This window comes from Anopheles nili, chromosome 3 (assembly GCF_943737925.1).
Source record: "Anopheles nili chromosome 3, idAnoNiliSN_F5_01, whole genome shotgun sequence".
Taxonomy (NCBI): Eukaryota; Metazoa; Arthropoda; class Insecta; order Diptera; family Culicidae; genus Anopheles; species Anopheles nili.
The window spans coordinates 39026343-39045702 of NC_071292.1; the positions used below are offsets into that span (position 1 = coordinate 39026343).

General features: G+C 48.6%; 1 protein-coding gene across 1 annotated transcript in view; it reads left to right on the top strand.

The window, feature by feature from the left end:
* Positions 1-18702, top strand: part of LOC128727003 (myb-like protein Q) — a 56974-nt gene extending 38272 nt beyond the window's left edge. Inside the window, exons 3-9 of the mRNA XM_053820859.1 lie at positions 13101-13883; positions 14182-14323; positions 14789-15469; positions 15553-15737; positions 15824-16281; positions 16437-16737; positions 18160-18702. Coding sequence (XP_053676834.1) covers positions 13101-13883; positions 14182-14323; positions 14789-15469; positions 15553-15737; positions 15824-16281; positions 16437-16737; positions 18160-18639 — 3030 coding nt within the window. The 3' untranslated portion in view covers positions 18640-18702. The remainder of the gene's footprint in view (positions 1-13100; positions 13884-14181; positions 14324-14788; positions 15470-15552; positions 15738-15823; positions 16282-16436; positions 16738-18159) is intronic.
* Positions 18703-19360: the final 658 nt, after the last annotated feature.

Sequence of the window (19360 nt, forward strand, 5' to 3'; positions counted from 1 at the left end):
CAATCGCAACAATTTGGAGCGTGTGCCTTTTATTTTTTTCTTGCTGCTGCTGCTGTTGCTGTTCTTTGTCAATAAATGTTGTTTCCCTGCAGCAGCAAGGCGTTGGCGCATAACTCTGCGTAGCCTCATGGAACAATAAGAAAAAATCAATAGGATGTATAATTGAATTAAGTTAGAGTTATTTTTTCGCCCACCGCTGCTGCTGGCGGCGCACACGGACGTAATCGATGGTGCGCTGGTGCTGGTGCGCGTGTATTTGCGTGGCTGCTCCATTATTCATCCTTATCCGCGTATCGATTGGAAGCGGCCGGTATCGCGGCCGGGCGAATGTGTAAATGTGAGGATGAATAATCAATAAGCACAAATTGTGCAAATGGAGCAGAATCGAGTGGGGAATGCGTGAGAGAGAGAGGGAAAGAGTGAGCGAGAGAAAGTTAGAGAAACTGGTACTAAATCAGAAAAGAAATCTGCTTTAGGAAACAGCACACAAAAAAACGACATCATGCCAGATGAACAATAGCGTTGTAATTTTTATCATTTTCCCCGAGATATTTTGCCTCTGATATCTTGAGTAGCGAGGACCAATGTTGGCCACCACTGCAGGACGAGCAAAATTGGGCACTTTGAGAGGGAGCCTTAAAACCTAAACAACTTGATTCGAGTGCTTAAACTCCTTCGGTAAACATGCTCAGATGTTGTTCGTGTTAACACTTTTCTTTTATTTTTCTCAGAGTGAGGTTATTGATTGCATGTATTTAAAACCGAAATCATCTAGCAAAAGCGGCAGCCCTCTGTTTATGGCGCAATATTCCATTTTATTAGACACGACCTATCTGTGTATCGAGCTAACATGCCATAAAGCAATTCGCGCTTTCGGGACGATGTATGCAGCGCGCAGGTATCGCTTGGTAGCCAATTTTTGTTTCGTTCTCGGGCGGCCTTCCAATAACACGGCTGCAAAAGCTTAATGCACACCCCAAATATAATACTCGTATCCCGTTCGCGAAGGAATGGGTCCCGTACCTGGTCAAACCTGGTACCTAAGTATATGACCTCCCGATAGAAGCAATGTGCTTTTGCCATCGCTGTAATGGCTAGTAATAAAGACTCTCTCATTCGTACCTGGAACGCGATAGTTGTGTACCCTTTCGGATCAGGCTTCGGAGTCCTGGAGGATGTTTGCTGCCTGTGAGCGTATTTGAAATTAGAGTTTTGAAAAATATCACTTTCCGAATACGATTGTGAGCAATATGCAGATGTCCGCTTGAAAGATTAGGCATTTGGTTCTAGCTTATTGGTATTGAGATCGCATCATGGATCACGGAGACAGATCATATTTGAGCCGATGCTCTCGACCACCAAGAATTGGTTCCCTTGCTGCTCTGTAAGCCACATGCGCTCCATTCGCCAGTTCATTTCCACGCCATCGATGGAGCCACAGAATGGCAAACGAATAGAACAATCCTAGAGCATTAGCACGTTGTCTCGCTGGTTTATGGGCGCTACATCATTCATTTTTCTCCCTCTTGCGAATCACACATATAGCAGGCGGAAACGCGAAGATAAAATCTTCAGCCCCAAGGTGTGTGGTGCGTTGTTTTCTTGCTTCGTTCTTATTCTCAGCCGTCCATAATTTGGCAAACGTGAAAATTTAACTAGCTTCTAGCAACGCAGCCACCTCTAGTGCGCACCTTCATGCCAAGAGAGCCTCGGTGGCGATGAAGCAGAAGAGGAGCAGCACCAGCACCCCATGAACACGAAAAGGCCAATGCCACCGATCGTGTGTGTGTGAGCCCGGAGGGGATATGCTCAAAGATCTACGCCAGCCGTGTGTATCATTAACCTCGGTCAAGGTTAGCATTTAGCGTTTTTTTTGCTGGCTGTCTTGCACGTTTCCTCCAACAACTCGCCTGGGTTTGCCTTATATTGCGGAAGCTTAGTTAGGAAACTAGTATACAAAACTTGGAACACGCTTCGCTTATCCACCTGATACAGGGAATGCCATTGAATTGTGGTGAAATGGATTGAAATGACACAATTGTTGCATATGTACCCCAGCCGCCGTCACGTTGAGTTTGAATGCCGCACGATGTTAATAAATTAGAAAGGTGTAGTGCACACTCTTACTTCGTTCGTCACCGTTTGGTGTGGCCCCTACAAACACCGGCCCCAAAAAACGAGCGATCGTGTTCCAAAGTTTTCGAAGGTGAATGTTCCCCATATGCAAATAATTAAACCCGTTTGTAGTCGTCGTCGTCGTTGTCGTTGACGAGCGGTCCTTGGCCGCCAACATACCATCAAGCAAAAGAAAAAAGGCAACCCCCCTCAACGGCGTTTGACATCCGGTGTGCGGGTTTTCGCGTAAGAACTCGCTTCCAGGAGGCAGCACGCGTTGTGTCGCGTAAATATTACGCTCTCCTCCTAAGCGCGTTGTTGCGTTCTTCGTTACGCGACGGCTCTGTGGGGCGCCAGCCCTGCCGAGAAGAAGGAATAAAGGAAACACACCAACGGCGATGGCAACGACGGCGAGCATAAACGACGTAACGAACGAATGGTACCGCAAAAAGCAAGAAAATCCAAAATCAAGGTCATTGTGCACGTTTCGCCGGTCGAACAAAAAAAAAGGTAATACGGTTTGCGCGAGCGAGCGCGAGTATGTATGTGTGTGTGTGCGTGTGTGAAGAGATGGATTGGCACAAAGGCAACGGTTGCTTTGGTTCTTCGCGAGCCGCCGCCGGCACATGGTGATGTGTGTGCTTGAAGGGGCGCGCGAGTGCATCAGCAGCACACACTTCTTCATTCGCGGGTCGCGTAGTAGCGTCCGTGCCTAGAGAAAGCAGGCGCAGCCGGATGGGGTGGATTTTATTTTGGGAAAAAGAGAGAAATTTCGGTGGAAATCTTTTGGGCCGCACTGAACCAAATCGGTGGTTGGTGGTGGTGGTTTGCGATTTGTGAATTTGGGAACGCGAAATCGCACAGCCTCCTCAGTCGTGTGACGGCATCATTTCTCCGCAGCATGCATGCATGCGGATATGGAAACGGGAAGAGTCTGTCTGAAGGCACGACACACATGTGCGCAACATGTGTGTGCAGCGGGATGCATCCTCTCTCTCGCATTGACCGGGGGAAACATGATAATGTTTATTTGCCACATTTTTGTTCGTGTTTCTTCCCGTTACACGGTCATCTCATGCGGGATTTGCACCAACGAACATATGCCAAAGGTCCTTTTTGTTGCTTCTACTGCTCTTATTTTAGCCAGCATCCTGGAGGCGTCGAGTTGACGTGCCCTGGTTGCCTTTGGTGGTGTCGTGATCGCGAGGAGATAATTTGTGCGGCTTTTTGGTCGATCGCTGTCTTGCGGGTGAAAGGTTCGCAATTTCGTAAATTATTCTATACGCCGACTAAAACCCGCCGGGGGATGTTGTGCTGTGCGTGAGAAGGCATTTCGCTCAAAAAATGGCCTTGCACCGTGTGTCACATGTCGCGCCGGCCAATATGGGTATTTGTGCGAATTTTATTTCTTTTCACACTCTACTTTTCCCCCAACGGCAGTTTCTCGCGGTCGGAAATAGCACCCGGCGCGGCCGGCACACGGAAAAAGGAAGAGGCGACGCACCGAAACCGGCCACACGTGTGTGTGTGTGTGTGTATGTGCGTTGATGATGACGGACGGATCGTAGAGCATTATGCTGCGAAAGCGTATGCATGTTTGCATGCCCGAACAAGACGTCGCCGTTACAAAGGAAGCAGCGAAGAAGCGCTGGAGGATGGAGTCTCGCGCTTCCATGTGTGCGCACTGGGAGGATGTGTGACGGATTGTGATGGGTGCATGGTGGGTAGTGGGTGATGGGTGGTGGTAGTGACGCGACCGTCATCGTGGTCTCTTCGACGACATTTGGCCGCGGATCGTTCGTCTGCGCTAGGCCGCCGTTGTCAGGTTGTGGGATGGCAAGTGTCGTGGCGGAGATGTACACACACCCGCAGGCACGCACATACCACACACACACACACATACTCGTGCACGCACCCACTAAACACACGCGGTCGCGTGAGCGTGTGTGAGTTACATTTTTAACTTTTTGCTCGCCATCTCGCTCTATTGCCTCCGGGGGCTCTTCGCGCTGTCTCTCTCTTTCACGCGTACGGTTTTGCCGGTACGGGCCATCGCGCATCCGGTAGATAGGAGAGCGAGAAGTTTGGTGTGAGTTTGTTGTTTTTTTTGTGTATGCTGTTCTCTGACATCCCCACCCGCGAGGCTTCAGAGTGAGAGCGAACGTTCGCGCGAGAGCGTGATAGCACTAGACCGAGAGCGAGTGTGAGAGAGTGAGAAAGCGCGAGCTCACTGAGGTGGATATAAAAATTGTACGGAGGAAAAAATGCGCCTGTGTGAGTTGTTATGTGGCAAATTTTTTCCTTCGGATTTTTTCTCCGGCTTGGTGGTTTTTTTTCTCTTCCCTTCGTTGCTTCCATCCTCCATCGTCGGTTCCACACAGCCTAGCGGGCGTGTGGTTGTGTGTGTGCGTGCTTGGGTTGTGCAGCCACGGCAGAAGGAAATATCGTCAGCCGGTGTAGATGGATGGGAATGGCGTGTGTTTTTGGGCCAAGAGTGGTGGCAGAGCGGATCACCAGTCCACGGCGTGTGTGGGGACGGTAGTGAGGAACTGAAGCGACGAACGCACACATCCGCGTTCGGGTGTGTGCGTGGTGGCAGCAATGGGACACAGGATAGATCAAGCGGTGGAGCATGGTCGTCGATTTTTTTCGGCGAATTCAGAATTCAGTTTAGTTTTTCGACTGTGGCTCTTCGGTTCGTCGTTGGGTCCCGGGGTTTCGGTCTCGTGTGTAAGCGCGCGCGCGTGTGTGTGTGTTTGTGTGTATGTATGTTGGGTCGGGTGTGTCGTGTGTGTGTTTTTACCGCAGCCGGTGTGTGCTAGACCTGCCGCACGCTCGGTCGTTGGAAAGAAATTCCAAGGAATCTTATCGAAAGGAACAAAAATTAGCCAAGACGGACGCGCGCGCGCCTGACTTGCGTGTCCTGCTCGTGTCAGTATCGCGCCCGGCTGCAGGAGCAGTCCTTCTCTGCACTTTTTAATTGGATCAGTACGCGCGCGGTCTGCTTGATTGTCGCAGCAGCAACAACCGGCAGCAGCAGCTTTGGCAAAGCGGCAGGACAAAACGATCGATCAAGTAGGCGGCTTTGGCGAGCAAAAAAGGTACGTTGTTTGGAGGTCGTTCGACGTCATCGCCACCTGCCGAAGAGGACACGCACTGCCACAAGGCGGTAGTTCCTGAGGTCCGCGATGGAAAAAGTGATCCTTCAGCAAATGATCTGCCCTAAGTTTAGTTAAGTCGAGGTTGTTTGTAAGTGCTTGAGTGAGAAGTTTACCATCACAGTGCCAAAGGATTACCGAGTGTACACAACCATAAATCACACCGTAGGCCAAACTTTCAACACTTAGTATAGCTGTGAGAGACACCTCTCTGCAGCTCAGTAGAAGTTCAAGTTGTTTGGTCACCCTAGCAGCGGAATGAATGATCGTATATTATGTGTGGTGTTGTAATGTTGTTGCTTTTTTGACAGCTGTTGAAAACTTGTGCATGAACTCGTAGTGTGACGAACTTTCACTCAGTTCGCAAAACATATCAGGAAGTCTTAATTCATGCTGTACCAGACAAATCTATGATAATCGATTCCCCATTGGTCTTTTACTCTTGAAAAAGGTCTCCCATTTGCAAATAGCTCCTGTTGGGTTTCATAATCGAAGTGAGCCATATGCTTCTGTCACCTGTCGCCTCTTCGACTGGCGACGTGTTTGTCCTTGGTGACTCGAGCAAGTTGGTTGTCCTGTTGCAGCAGCAGCCCGCTTGACGTATGGAATATTTCACCCATAAGTAAAAAAAAAAGTGCGTAACTTGCTGTACAATGTACGCAAAAAAAGTCGCTCTAGGCGATGAATGTCGCGTTGAAGAATTTTCTTCAAAGCTCATCCGACAGTGCGTGCGTGCGTGCGTGGGTCTAGTTTACATACCATTTGGTGGATTTTCCGATGGACTCGCACATTCCTTCGCGTATCCGTTGGAATTCGGGAGCGTGTGTTTCAAAAGGACCCGGGGAATGCATGTGTGCGATGAGCGGCATATTAAGGGATGCGCGAGAGTGTGTGGTGGGTGCGTGCGTATGTGTGTACACATTTGGGGTGGTGTTGGTGGCGACGAATAAGCTTGGGTTTGTTGTGTTAACATTTTTCTCCGAAAAAATGTTGTGTTCGTCCTCGAGCTGTGTAGAATTTACCCCCGAAAAGCAGTGAGGAAAAACCACGCACGATGGGAAACTCTCGCGAATATCCGTAAGGATTCCCTACCGGTACCGAGATTCGAGAGGTGGAACAGACCGTCTTACCTGGTATCATCTCGCTTACCTTACCTATTTTTGCGGCGTAGTACTATCAATTTCCTCGTAAATCATTGCCTGTTTAGCTCTAGTGTAATTTACAGCTCGCTTTTTCCTGCTGGAGAAGCAGAAAAAAATTCCAAAATAGATTCGTGCATTGATTTCGGGGCCCCTCGATATGGTTGTGTGCTTTTGACGCGCGTCAAGTGAACGCCTCTTCGATCCTCGACGGGTGTATGGGTGCGCGCGTGCACGGGATTCGCTAAGAACTTTCAGGCAGCAACGCCGCTTGATGAGAAGATCGTGTTGGTGTGTAGTGGTCAGTTTTTGGTAGATTTTCGGTTCTTGAAATGTCCGCCTCTTTTGTGTTGGTATTTTCGAGCAGCTTTTTTTTTAATATATGACATGGCTGGCTGGCTTCTGAGGTTGCCATCGTCTCGTCGTATTTGGCGTGTTCTGCCTGAAAGAAACGCCTCGTCGACATTGGTTAATCGATGCAAGGTTTTGGAATTTTGGAAATACTGTTGGCTGATAGAGTTTTGGGTTGTTATGATCGTTCGCAATTGTTCAACTGCTCAGCTTCAGAAAACGCTTTTCTCGATCATAGTTGGCGTTGTCGCAGTTTGGTGTACGATCATTTGTTTTCAAGCGTTAATATTAGCGCTGTGTCCTGGCTGATGACGCTTTTGAAGCGTTTTATTCGTCTTTACTGTATCCAATGTATTCTGCAACCCTATTTTAGGCTCATAATTGTAAAGCCCTGCAATGCAAAATTTAATCAAACAAATATCGCATCTTGTCCGTTTCGGTAATTGATTGATTTTTAGCAGAGAGTCATCCTATGGGTACCCAGTACCTTCTGAACCGGGTTGAGTGTATAGTTGAGTTTAATTCGCCTGTACTTTCTCACGATCTTGTAACCTTTTTACCCTACACCCCCACCCTCTCTGAGGGCATTCCTTCCACGTCTGCATCAGGCCACTGGTGCTGCCACGAGGGAAAGAGAACGTGAGCGAGAGCATGAGATATGCTCTTTCGCTTCAACAACAGGCCGTTGGAGCTGGAGGATAAGTTTTGGAACGAATTAAAAATTGCCTACCGCCGGTGTCGGGATTGGTCACGGGTCTGAGGTAACTTCTCGTCGTTGAAACCCGAAATAAAACAGGTTTTTGATCGGGACCAACAACGGGCAATGATGCCTTTGCTTCGCGCTTTTGCACTGAGACACACGTCCCTGCTTTTATGCTCCACTCCTGGCAGCAGGGACTCCCGAATGTACGCACAGGGATGTGAGGAAGGATGCTTTTAAGCTCCCCACAGCAACATGAGCCAGGTGGGGAGTGGTATCCTGTTACGGGTAGGTGTGTGTGTGCGCTTTTTCGAGCAATTATGTCTCAAACGAGTCCTGTTACATGATCCACAAACGGATCGCGGGGGATGCATGCCTCATTCAGTCGTGGAAATGTGATTCAAGCTTATATAGCCGAATATTCTACATCTGAACGTTGTCGTTAGAATTTAATATTATTAACATTGAGGATGGTGCATAAAGAAGCCCCAGTTTCGAACTATCTTTGGTGCAAGGAGAGTCAACAATTGAAAGAGACTAAAATTTGTAATGTTTCACCGATTACTGGATATAAATAAGTTACAGTTTTTAAAAGAAAATAGAAACATATTTTCACTACGTCAGCAAAATCGAACATTAAGCCAAATCTCACAATGATGAATTTGTTTTATAATTAGTAGTCGGGAAATTACTGCTGTATTTGTGCAGCAATTGGCAGATTCCCGCCCTCTAGAACATGTCCGGTAACTGGTAAATGGGTTTGCGTTAAACTTTTGCTATAAAACTTAAATTAAAAACTTGCAGAGCTTGTAATTCTGCTCACTTTGCTATTGACTGCATTTTAGACTCTCCGTGGACTGGCTAAAATGCGCGTCATCTCCACCGTCGTATATGACACAACGCGCTCTGGTGTCCGTGGTAGCATATCCTTTTTTGAAATGTGGAAGCAGAACGAGACACGGGGGTGCGAGAAAGAGAGTCTGCATATTTTTAGTTATTTTTTTTTTCGGGCGCGCACTTTCTGGAGCAAGTTCCTGCATTTTTTTGTCCTATTATTTTTAGTTTTTTAATCACGTTTTTCCCGTTTTTTTATCGCTACCTCTCGCGCGGGGACGAGAGAGACGTGGGGGGAATCACATAGAGACGGGTTTTATGTGCAAGCCACCGAGAAGGTGCACCGAGGTGTATCCAAGACGTGCGGTGCCGAAGAGAGGCAGAGTGTTGCGCCGCAGGAGGAGAGTTATGTAAAAAGTTGAAATAAAAATTAAGGGGTGGCACTAATCAATACACAACCTGATATCTCTCGCCTTCTTTTTTTTCTCCCAACGTGTGGCTTGACGAAGGGTCGTGTGTGGCGGGGTGGGGAGAATTTTTTTCCCTCGATTTCTTCCCCGAAAGAGCGAATGAGTTGGTCGCAAGGGGGAGCAGGATAGTAGCCGCGTTAAGGATACCACCCGAGGATACATCCAAGGAGGAAAAGCGAGAAACGTGGCATATCGTGGTGGTGGTGGTGCACCAGCAGCAGCAGCAGGTAGTGACGAGGTGGTATGTCGGAGAGGAGTGGATGGCTGTAAGGGTAAGGGAAAAGGGACGCCGAACGATGGCACGTCCATCGTCGTCGTCGTCGTCCCGTAGCTCTCGAGGGTTTTTTTTTCGCTCCGAGCGCGGATTGTTTCCTACGTTTTGAAGAAAAAGAAAAAGGACGGGATCTTGGATGGAATGTCCGTGCTTGTGTACGTGTGTGTGTGCGACGGGGTGGGTTGAGAAAAAAAGAATGAAATCAGGATGAACATCATCTAGTGTGCCGTGGGGTGTGTGTGTGTGTGCGTGTGCATGAGAGAGAGCGAGAGAGAATGTAAGCGAGCCTGTCGTCACCGAGCGAGATGCAAGATGCTTCGAGATGCAGAAGGACGTCAGCCGCGGCTGGGTTTTCTTCTTCTTGGTGGCGCAGGAGCGAGAGTTGCTCAACACTACTTCTGCTGCTGCTGGTGCGCGCGGATTGAAAGGAAAAAAAAATGGTTACGTCCGCTAGAAAGAGACGGGACGTGCGAACCAGTCGCCGCCACCGCCTGCTGTGAGCGGGAAGAAACGAGATCGAATGGTTTTGCGTTTGCGCGAGCGTGCAAGAGCGAGAGGCAAAAGGGAAAAGAAAAAAAGGGAGGGCAAAAAAAATCGGATGAATCGTGTGTCGCATTTTTTTTCTTCCTTTTTTTGAGTCAGTGTAGTACCACCCGGTCGGTTGGGGGGAGGGAGTGGGTGGGTTGAATCCTCGACGCCACCGGCGTGCTCCCCTCCCTCCTCAGCCCCCGCAGTCCACTCATTGGAAGACTCATGGAGGGTGAAAGAAGGACGCGTTCAAGATACGATCGCGCAAGGAAGAGAAGAAACGAGATCCACGAAAAGAGGAGCAGAGACCCGCTTCCTCCTCCCGTGTCAGGCGGATGCCGGGGGTGGTGGGTGGTCTCCCTTTAACTTCCCTTTTGCGTTGGCTTCCTTCCCCAAACGACGTCTCGACGGTGGCCTCGCAGGCTCAAGAACGGGACACCCGACAAAACATCGGAACGTACACACCGACGCACACACACACACACACACACGCATACACGTGCGCAAGGGCTGGGCCTGGCTTATGTATGCTGTGCCGGAATGGTGGGAAAAAGTTGCAAAGGAGAACTCGCGCGCGCGAGAAGGAAGAAGGAGAGAAAAAAAGGGCCCTTCGAAGAGGCCTGTAGTGCCCTACTCATACACCCCCACACACACACATACACCCGGATGGGCACACATACTCACGCACACATCCTCTTTCGAGCAGTGTGTTGTCGCGTGTGGCGAGGGGGGCGTTTTTCTTTTCTTTCTCTCCGCTAAGGCTCCATTCACCCCCCCCCCAACCTTTTCCGTCGATGGTGACGGTGGTTCTTGAATTTTTTTCTCCACTCGCGCGCTTTGGTGGCTCTTTTTTTGTCTTTCTTTTTCTTCTCCACAGTGCCAATACAAATACGTTCGTTCGTTCGTTCGTTCGTTCGCACGTTCGCCCGTCCTTTGGGAGTGGTGTGTTTTCCGTGGCTTTCCTTCCGAGAAGTATGGGTGAGGAAAGAAGAAGGAAGGTGGGGGAGAGTGCACCCTTCATGAGTGAGTGAGAGAGGGAAAAATGAATGTTGCAAAAAAGAAGTCGCCACCACCACATCGCGTCCATTATGGTGTCCGCTGCGCACTAAACATGCTGCTTAACAGAGGGGATGGCTCCTTTAACATTAAATCTTTCCCCACTCACACACACACGCAGCCGGGCACGTACACGTAATCAAACACAAACGCACACCGTCACACGCACAAGGGAATCTTGTTTTTTTTTATTTTTATCGCCTTCGTCTCGCGCGCTCCGATGCGACTAACCGATCTCGGCTTAGATTCCCTCCAGATGCTTTAGTCCTGTTGGAGTACAGGATACAGAACAGCCAAGGCTCTTAATTTAGCGTTGAAAGTGGTACTGAAATGAATCCTTTTGCTTTTCAGCATCACTCAGAGATAAATGCGAGCTTCGACTCTCGATCCTTATGCATTTTGGGAAATGAATCCAACCAACGATGCTGCTGTTCATTGCAAAAATAAAGAAAATTTGCAACAAATCTCTTTGCATGTTAAACTGCTGCTTCATGCATTTATTATGCATTGAGAAACATTGTACATTTTTATTCGATGCTGACAACTCCAAATAAAGAGTTGAAAATTTTGTTACATTACTTCCATTGCGCTCAATCAAGTTTTGCGAAGGGCATAAGCCTTCTTCTTCCGTTGTGAGAGCGCCCTTCTTCAGCTGTAGTATGCAAATGGGCAAGAGAGATAATTCAACGTATAAGCCAACACAACTCTTGTTCGTCGTGTGATAAGAGCTCGTTTATTTGCACCACTCCCTTTGCACCACTGCTGCACCATTGAGAGTGCACTTTCTGCTGCTGTTGCAGGGAATGTGTGTTTTGACCCGGCTGCTATCGCGTTATCAAGCTGCCGAAATATAGTACGCAAGAACGTGCGAGCCCTGTTTTTTTTTCTCTTCAAACCGCGCATATGGCATCAAATTTGATAAGCAGTTCATTCGGAAGCGCATGTTTGGGGAGGATTTGTTTTTGGCTCTTTGAGATCGCGTTGTGTGACGGACGCGGAATAAACAAACTCTCCGAGGCAGCGAATGCCGATTACAGCCAGCAGGGTCGTATGCTGTAAGGAGGAGAGCAAGAACACCACCAACCAAGTGGGCAAAAATTCGTCCTGATAACAGCGTGTCAAACGGGGCGAATCATCACGCCTCGGCGTGCACTAGGAAGGATAGCAGCAGTAGCGTGTTAGTAGCCACACTAGGTTGCTGCTAGGGCAGTCGGGGAAAAGGAAGAACTAAAAAGTAGCAAAAAAGGGTACGAAAACGACGAGCGTAGAGTGAGAGACAGAGAGAAGAACGCGCGGAGAACGGGGATGTGTACGATGCTGGGAATCAAAACAGAACCGAGCAATAAAGAGAAAAGCAAGGCGAAACATGAAGTAAATATTACACACTCAAAAAAGAAAAGAAAAGAAACGAACCCACCGACACTCGAGCATAATAATAATAATAATAATAAAAAAACAGCCAACTGGGGGAAGGTCGCCCCGAGAAGGTGTCGTCGTCGATATGGTGTTTAGAAAGAGAAATGGGGAAGATTGCGATGATGTGTTGTTGTTGTGCGAACAGAGAGAGAGAGAGAGAGAGAGAACGAAAGGTCGGAATGGAACCGAGAGATGGCGTCCGAAATGAAGATGAAAATGAATGAATGGCGTAAAAAAAAATGGTGCGTTGTAAAAAGGCTGCGCATGCTTCCGAAGGGCGCGCATGAAACGAAAGCGTGGCGCAAAAGCACGCGTGTGTGGAATATGTTTCCTTTCTGGTGTGGCGTGGGGAGTATATATGCGAGCCTCCTGCATCCACGGCGCGGCGTTTTAATGCTTTAATGCTTCTTCATTGCTGCTTTTAGTGCGCCCTTCGGTGCACTTGTTCTCCTGTTCTTTCTTCGCTTTCGTGTGGGCTTTCTTTCTGGGGCAGATTTGACGTGTGGCTTTTCTATTTTTTTCGGCTGACTTGCCGCCGGAGGCAAATATTGAGTCCTCTCCGTACTTTATCTAGTATGTGTGTGTGGTCTGCTAACAACGCACAAGGTCACTTCTCTTTTTGGGGAACAGGGAAGATGGGCGCAATGAAAAGCCCTGCACCAGACCGGGATTGTCTCGTTTGCTCAAGCCCTAAACATATGTGAGTGGGAGGAGAGAGAGAGAGAGACGATGGGATATAGGCATCATATGCTGTGGGTGCTGTTCGTGTTTTTTATTCGATTCCCGGTTTTATCGAAGTGGAGATTTCCATATGGTTATTTGTTATACGTTTAATGCACATCCTTTAGTTCAATCAGACGCAATAAAAGATTTTGCGTCATCGTTGAAAAAGGATATGGGTTCTTTGTTAGGCTGATTATTTAAACCCGCAACCCGCAGGAACTTCCTGGGATTTAGAAGGCCATTGGAAAGCTTTCATACAAAAGCGTGTTCTGTGATTAATTGCTCAATAATTAACGCATTATTTCTCTCGTCTTCCCCTCCCAATGTCCTTTGCAGAGCTTACTGCGAACGGCAGAGCAGCTGAAAATCAAAGGCCTGTGTGAAGTTGGTGAACCGCAGTACGAGCAGGACTACTCGCCGGCGGTCAAACGATACAAACCGTATCGATCGCGATCACCACCGGACAACCGGCATCAGCACCACCACCACCAACAGCCACCTCCACCTCCACCACCTTCATCGGGAGCGTCAGGTGGTTCCACCGGCGGTAGTGGCCGTTCCGGTGGTTCCGGGGCGACAGGAGCAGCCAGTGGCGGTGGCAGTAGTGGCGGCGGTGGTAGCGGGGCCAGCAACCCCAACAACAGCAGTTCGTCTTCCTCCCAATCGACGGGGTACAGCGAGAACGGCAAGGGTTGCAGTACGGGCAAGGGTGGAAGCGGCGGAGGAGGACTCAGTAGCACAGGTGTAGGTGTAGGACGCAGTCATTACCATCCCGCTGCTCAGCATCACTACCATCACCCGCTGCATCATCACCATCATTCGCTGTTGCATCATCATCAGTTGCAGCACGGCGGTGGTGATCCACGTTCGGCGTCTGGTCACATTATCAGCGAGGACGATGATGGATCGCCGGCTTCGCTTGTAGTGGTCGAAACGCACGATCTAACCACTACCTCCACGAGGTCCCCAGCGAAGGACAAGCACTACCACCTGCACCAACATCAACAGCAGCAACAGCAACAACAGGCGCATCAGCCCCATCATCATCATCATCATCACCATTCCCAGCAGCATCCGCTCGGCAGCAAAATGGCAAGCCTCGGGATGGGCGTTGGAATAGTGAGTAAAATATCAATTTAGAGCAACAGCAGAAACTGCGACATTGCGCATCGACAAAATCCACGAAGGAGAACGAAACCACCGGAACCTTTCCCAACAACGGTGTGCGCGGTAGTGATGGTGTTACACCTTACGCAAGACATAAACGTGTCCTTTCGATCGACCGACACCCTTTATGGTGTGGAGAAGGCGTTGTTGGGGAAGTGTTGGATTTTGTCGATCATATCCTCCCCGTTCCGAGCCGTTCCGAGTGAACTAACAGTGGGGCATTATTTTCTCGTGTTTTTTTTTCTTCCAGAATGGTTCCGTTATGGGCGTACCGATGGGTTACTTGGATTTTGCACCAGAGCCTCCGGCACCGACGGCGACGCCAGTGACAGAACATGTGGACATTAATTGTGCGCCTAGCAGCCACGATACCCGTGATCTGTCCAGTAAGTGTTAGTAACCTTTTCTTTATTTACTTCCTCGTTTCCATCGTATCCTTTGTTATCCCGTTTGCGTTCTCCCATTGCTCATGACTTCCGGTCAGGACATTCGGTCAAACATGTCTGCGACATCGATATCGTTTCATTGGTCTGGTTTCATGTCTAGTTTTTCAAGAAAACAAAACTCATATTCATTCAAACCTCTCTTCGTTTCAAATATACAAATTTTGAACATAATTAAGAGCGTGTTTCATAATTATCATTGCAATTAAAATAGCTGCTGAGTTTATAAAATCAGTATTTTTCTCTCAAAACCAAAGATCTTCATTGTTGATGAAGCATATGATCGATCGTATGAGCTGTAGTCCACCAACACCTTCCCCCCCCCCCCCCCCCCCCCCCCTGTAGTGTTTTGAGAAGTAGAAAGGAATACCAGTGAATAAACTAACCGGAAGTTTATTCCTTGCTTCCGAACAGATTCTGTGCCAAACGATGGTGATTTACGAGTGAAATTCGAAACGTTACGTTCGTTAGATCCTCCAAATGCGGTTCAACTGGACAATCACGGTGTGAGTCACCAGCAACAACAGCTGATACATCAGCAGCAGCAGGCGCAACAACAGGCCCAACAGCAGCAGCTACTGCACCAGCAGCAACAGCATTTACTCCAGCAGCAGCAGCAGCAGCAGCAGCAGCAACAGCAGCAGCAACAAGCGAGACAGACGCCTCAGCCTGTAGGGACTCAGCAGCAGCAAAACGATCATCAGCGACATTCGCCACCACACATGCAGCAGCAGCAAGCCCAACAGCACGTGATGTTGATGGATCAACAGCAACAGCATCATCCGACCACGCACAGTCCCGCGTCGAGTGTGTCGTCGTCCTCGTCCAGCCAGCATCCGGAGAATTTGGTCACCGGAAGTGGTGGCACTGGTTCTGTCACGCCAGGACCGCCTACCAACGGTAGCAACGGTGGTGGACCGCCTACGGCCGGTGGTGACGAGCTAAAACCTAGACTGAACCTGAAGCAGGAAAACATGAGTGATGCTGGCGATCAGCAGCACCAGACGATGGAGGTCGAGCAGGACCAGTCGTCGATGCACGGCATGGTGGTGACTCCGGAAATATCGGGCATCATGAACCAGAGTCAGATGAGCGGTAAGTAGAGGATCAGTTGCATGCTGCAGCAGAACGAACGCCCGTTATTTAACTGTTTCCTTTTTTCTTTTCGCATCGCACAGACATGTATCAATCGGACGCCAGCGAAGACTCGAAGGCGGGCATCCTGGATGGGTCCTCGATGCAGTACACGAATCTGACAAGTCCGAACGAAGCGAAGACCCCCACTGGTCCGAAAACGTGGACAGCCGAGGATATGGAATCGGCACTGGAGGCGCTGCGTTCTCACAACATGAGTTTGACGAAGGTAACGATCCTTCCTCATTACTAGCACGCATCTTAATGGCGATGCAAAAATGATCTAACCCTTTTGGTTTTCTCCGTCCCGTTCAGGCGTCTGCAACATACGGTATTCCATCGACGACACTCTGGCAGCGAGCGCACCGGCTCGGTATCGACACTCCGAAAAAAGAGGGTCCGTCGAAGACGTGGAACGAAGACTCACTCAACAGTGCCCTCGAGGCGCTGCGGACGGGTACGATCTCCGCGAATAAGGCCTCGAAAGCGTTCGGCATTCCGTCGTCCACGCTGTACAAGATTGCGCGCCGTGAAGGCATACGTCTTGCGGCACCGTTTAACGCGGCCCCCACCACCTGGTCCGCAGAGGATCTGGACCGTGCCTTGGAAGCAATCCGTGCCGGTCAGACGTCGGTGCAGAAAGCCAGCACAGAGTTTGGCATTCCCACCGGCACGCTTTACGGACGTTGCAAGCGGGAAGGCATCGAGCTCTCGCGCTCGAACCCAACGCCTTGGTCCGAGGACGCCATGATGGAAGCCTTAGAGTCCGTGAAGTAAGTGATGCTCTCTGCCGGCCACGACCTGCAGGCCTGTATTTCCTGTGCCTTGTTGTTCCAAATATCCTTGTCGATCCCACGTACATAACCGGAATATTTGATTGTGATTGTTTTTTCTTTCTCGTCCCACTCCCTGTACCACCCACTTTTAGACAAGGACACATGTCGATCAATCAAGCCGCCATCCACTACAACTTGCCGTACAGTTCCTTGTACGGTCGGTTCAAGCGGGGCAAATACGACACGCCCAGCTCGGGAGGAGGCGGTGGCAGTTCGTCGAATGCTGCTGCTGCTGCTGCTGCTACCGGCGGTGGAGCCGGCAGTGGTGGTGGTGGTGGCGGCGGCGGCAGCGGTGCCGGTGGCGCTGGTACCGGTGCTGGTAATGTCGGCAGTAGTCCCCAGATGGAGTTTAAGATAGAACCGCAGCATAACGATCATAGTCCAGAGAATACGGTAAATTACAGTTATTATTAAACAAAAAAAAATCTAGCAAACTAAGCGATCGATCTATTTAAGAATCCTTGTCCCCATGTACATGTACTATTAGTAGCCAAACATTCATTGAGCAAAAAAAAAAACAGTAACAAAAAATACATGAAAATGCAGTTAGAGGGATATAAGGTGGAGAAGGAACATAGAGGAGCGCACTCGAGAGGCGTCATCAGTTGTTCATCGGTCGCTTGCATACGAAGCATGGGATCTAATAAGTAGTTTAGTTGTACAGCGCTGGGAATCGGGATTTGGGACATCATCATTTTTACTATTGCTGCCTCTCGCCAAATAATGGGGCTAATGACAGTAGTGAACGGGTGCGCTGAGCGCTAGTTAGTTAAGGGTGCTTTCAACCCTCACTATCATCATTCAATCGCTTTCTTTTTTTTAATTTTTAGTTTTTAATTTGTACACTTTACTCACTAACCTAACCCTTCTGCTTGCCCCTTTGGTAATGGTATACCTCGGTTGCAGGGCAATAGCATGAACTACCTTATTTATATTAAGTTAGCATTTGTACATAACTTCAGTAAGTTTGTCGTTCTCTACCTCGTTCTCCTTGCGTCTTCTTAAGGTTTTTCGCGTATGTTTATTGAATTGAACTTGAGTCTTCTCGAGTGCTGATCTCATCTCGTGGCTAGCTAATATAGGCAATGGCTCGAGATTGTACGGTATTTGTTTTTCGTTTTTTTTTCTTTCATTGATTCATTTAAATTTGTTGTCTTTACAACAATACATAATGTGCAATTGATTTGATCACAACATTACAAATCGCTAAAAACATTATCTTTATCAAATCTTCAACTTCTGTTAAAGTTACTGGCATCGAAGTAAAACGATCCAAGTGCATGGTAATCAGATGATGGAAGGCATGCAATTAGCGACGCATGCGACGATATAATGTTCTGTAAAAATTTTACGAAAAAAATAATCGAATACATCCAGCAATCGAAAAGGGAACACAAAATGGTCTATGCTACTTAAAGGACTCATAGCGATCTTTTAGGGTGTGTTGCAGGAAAATGAGACACGGGGACTGTAGACTAATTTACCCTTTAGATGTGTTAGCCTATTAGCCGGATTTAGTTAGCGCCAAACAGCGGTTGTACGGTTAACTGGTAGTGGAGTATACCGAAGCATTGTATAATACACCTACAATAATTAGCACCGTGCAGTAATGTGTTCCATATGTATCTGTAATATCCATCGTAAAACCATGTCTTTATCTTGCTAATAAGTGTATCTATATTGTGCATACCAAACAAAAAACAATCATACCTTAGGTAGATACTAGTGCACACAAAATAAAATCAAACTATTTAAAAAGTCATGATCGGAAAGTGAATGATGAATTATGAATCCATAAACCCCCCGATATTACAGCAACATTACAATCCTGCGCTATCGGCTTCGTCGACGCCTACAAGCAATACTCCAACACAACAGCAGCAGCAGCAGCAGCAACAACAACAACAGCAACAACAACAGCAACAACAGCAGCAGCAACAACAACAACAGCAGCAACAGCAGCAGCTTACCCACCATTTAGTCCAACAGCCTCCGTCGGTACTACCAGTCAGCATTCACATCGTCGATGCCGCACACCATCATCTTTCGCATCCACATCAACAGCTGCACCATCAGCAGCAGCAACAACTTCCGCAACCACAGCATGTGGTGGTTGCTCAGCATCAGCAGCAGCAGCAACATCATCATCTGCATCACCAGCCGCAGCTAATACAGCATCACATCATTCCGCAGCAGCATCACATCATCTATCAGCAACCGCTGCAGCCGATCCAGCAGCAACCGCAGTATCATCCGATGTATCACATTATCAAGCAGGAGAACGACAGAAGTTGAAAGCATCGGCGCCCCCGCCAGCATCGTTATGGTGGCGGTCAGCATCAACAGCAGCACCAGCATCAGCAACAGCAACAGCAACCGTTGCAATCGCATGATCATAACCATCATCATCATCATCATCTTTTGCACCAGCAGCAACAGCAGCCACCGACGCCACAACATCCGGAGCAACAACAGCATCTGCAGCAGCAACAGCACCATCACCAACAGCAGCATCAGCAACAGCAACTCCATCACCATCAGCAGATGCATTATGACGAAGGCACATGACTGCGAAAGGAGGACGCAAAGTGAAAGCAAAGCGCCAAGTATCCTTGCTCACGCGGGGGAAGAGCACGAATGGATGGATTAAATGAATGATCTATGAAGAAGGGGTGGATGTGCTTCCTGCTGCGAATGCTGTTGGCACTATGATCGATCTATAGGTTATAAGTGGATAGGAACGATAAGTAAACAAAAAAAATCCAGCGGTGAACCGCGTACCCAACAAACTCTTCCCCCCCCGGTGTGATTGCGTCTGAGATCCATCTACCTCCTGTGTGGTGGTGATGCGTATTAGGGCATATTGTGAAATGCCACTGACGCCAGAAATGAGCTGCATGCTGTACATTAAACTGCGCTATCTTACGAGTAGATCGAACAATGGAGCAGGAAACGTATTCGCCGGCCAATATATCTACACTGTTACTGGTGCAACTGTTTGTTCAGAAGAGCTAAG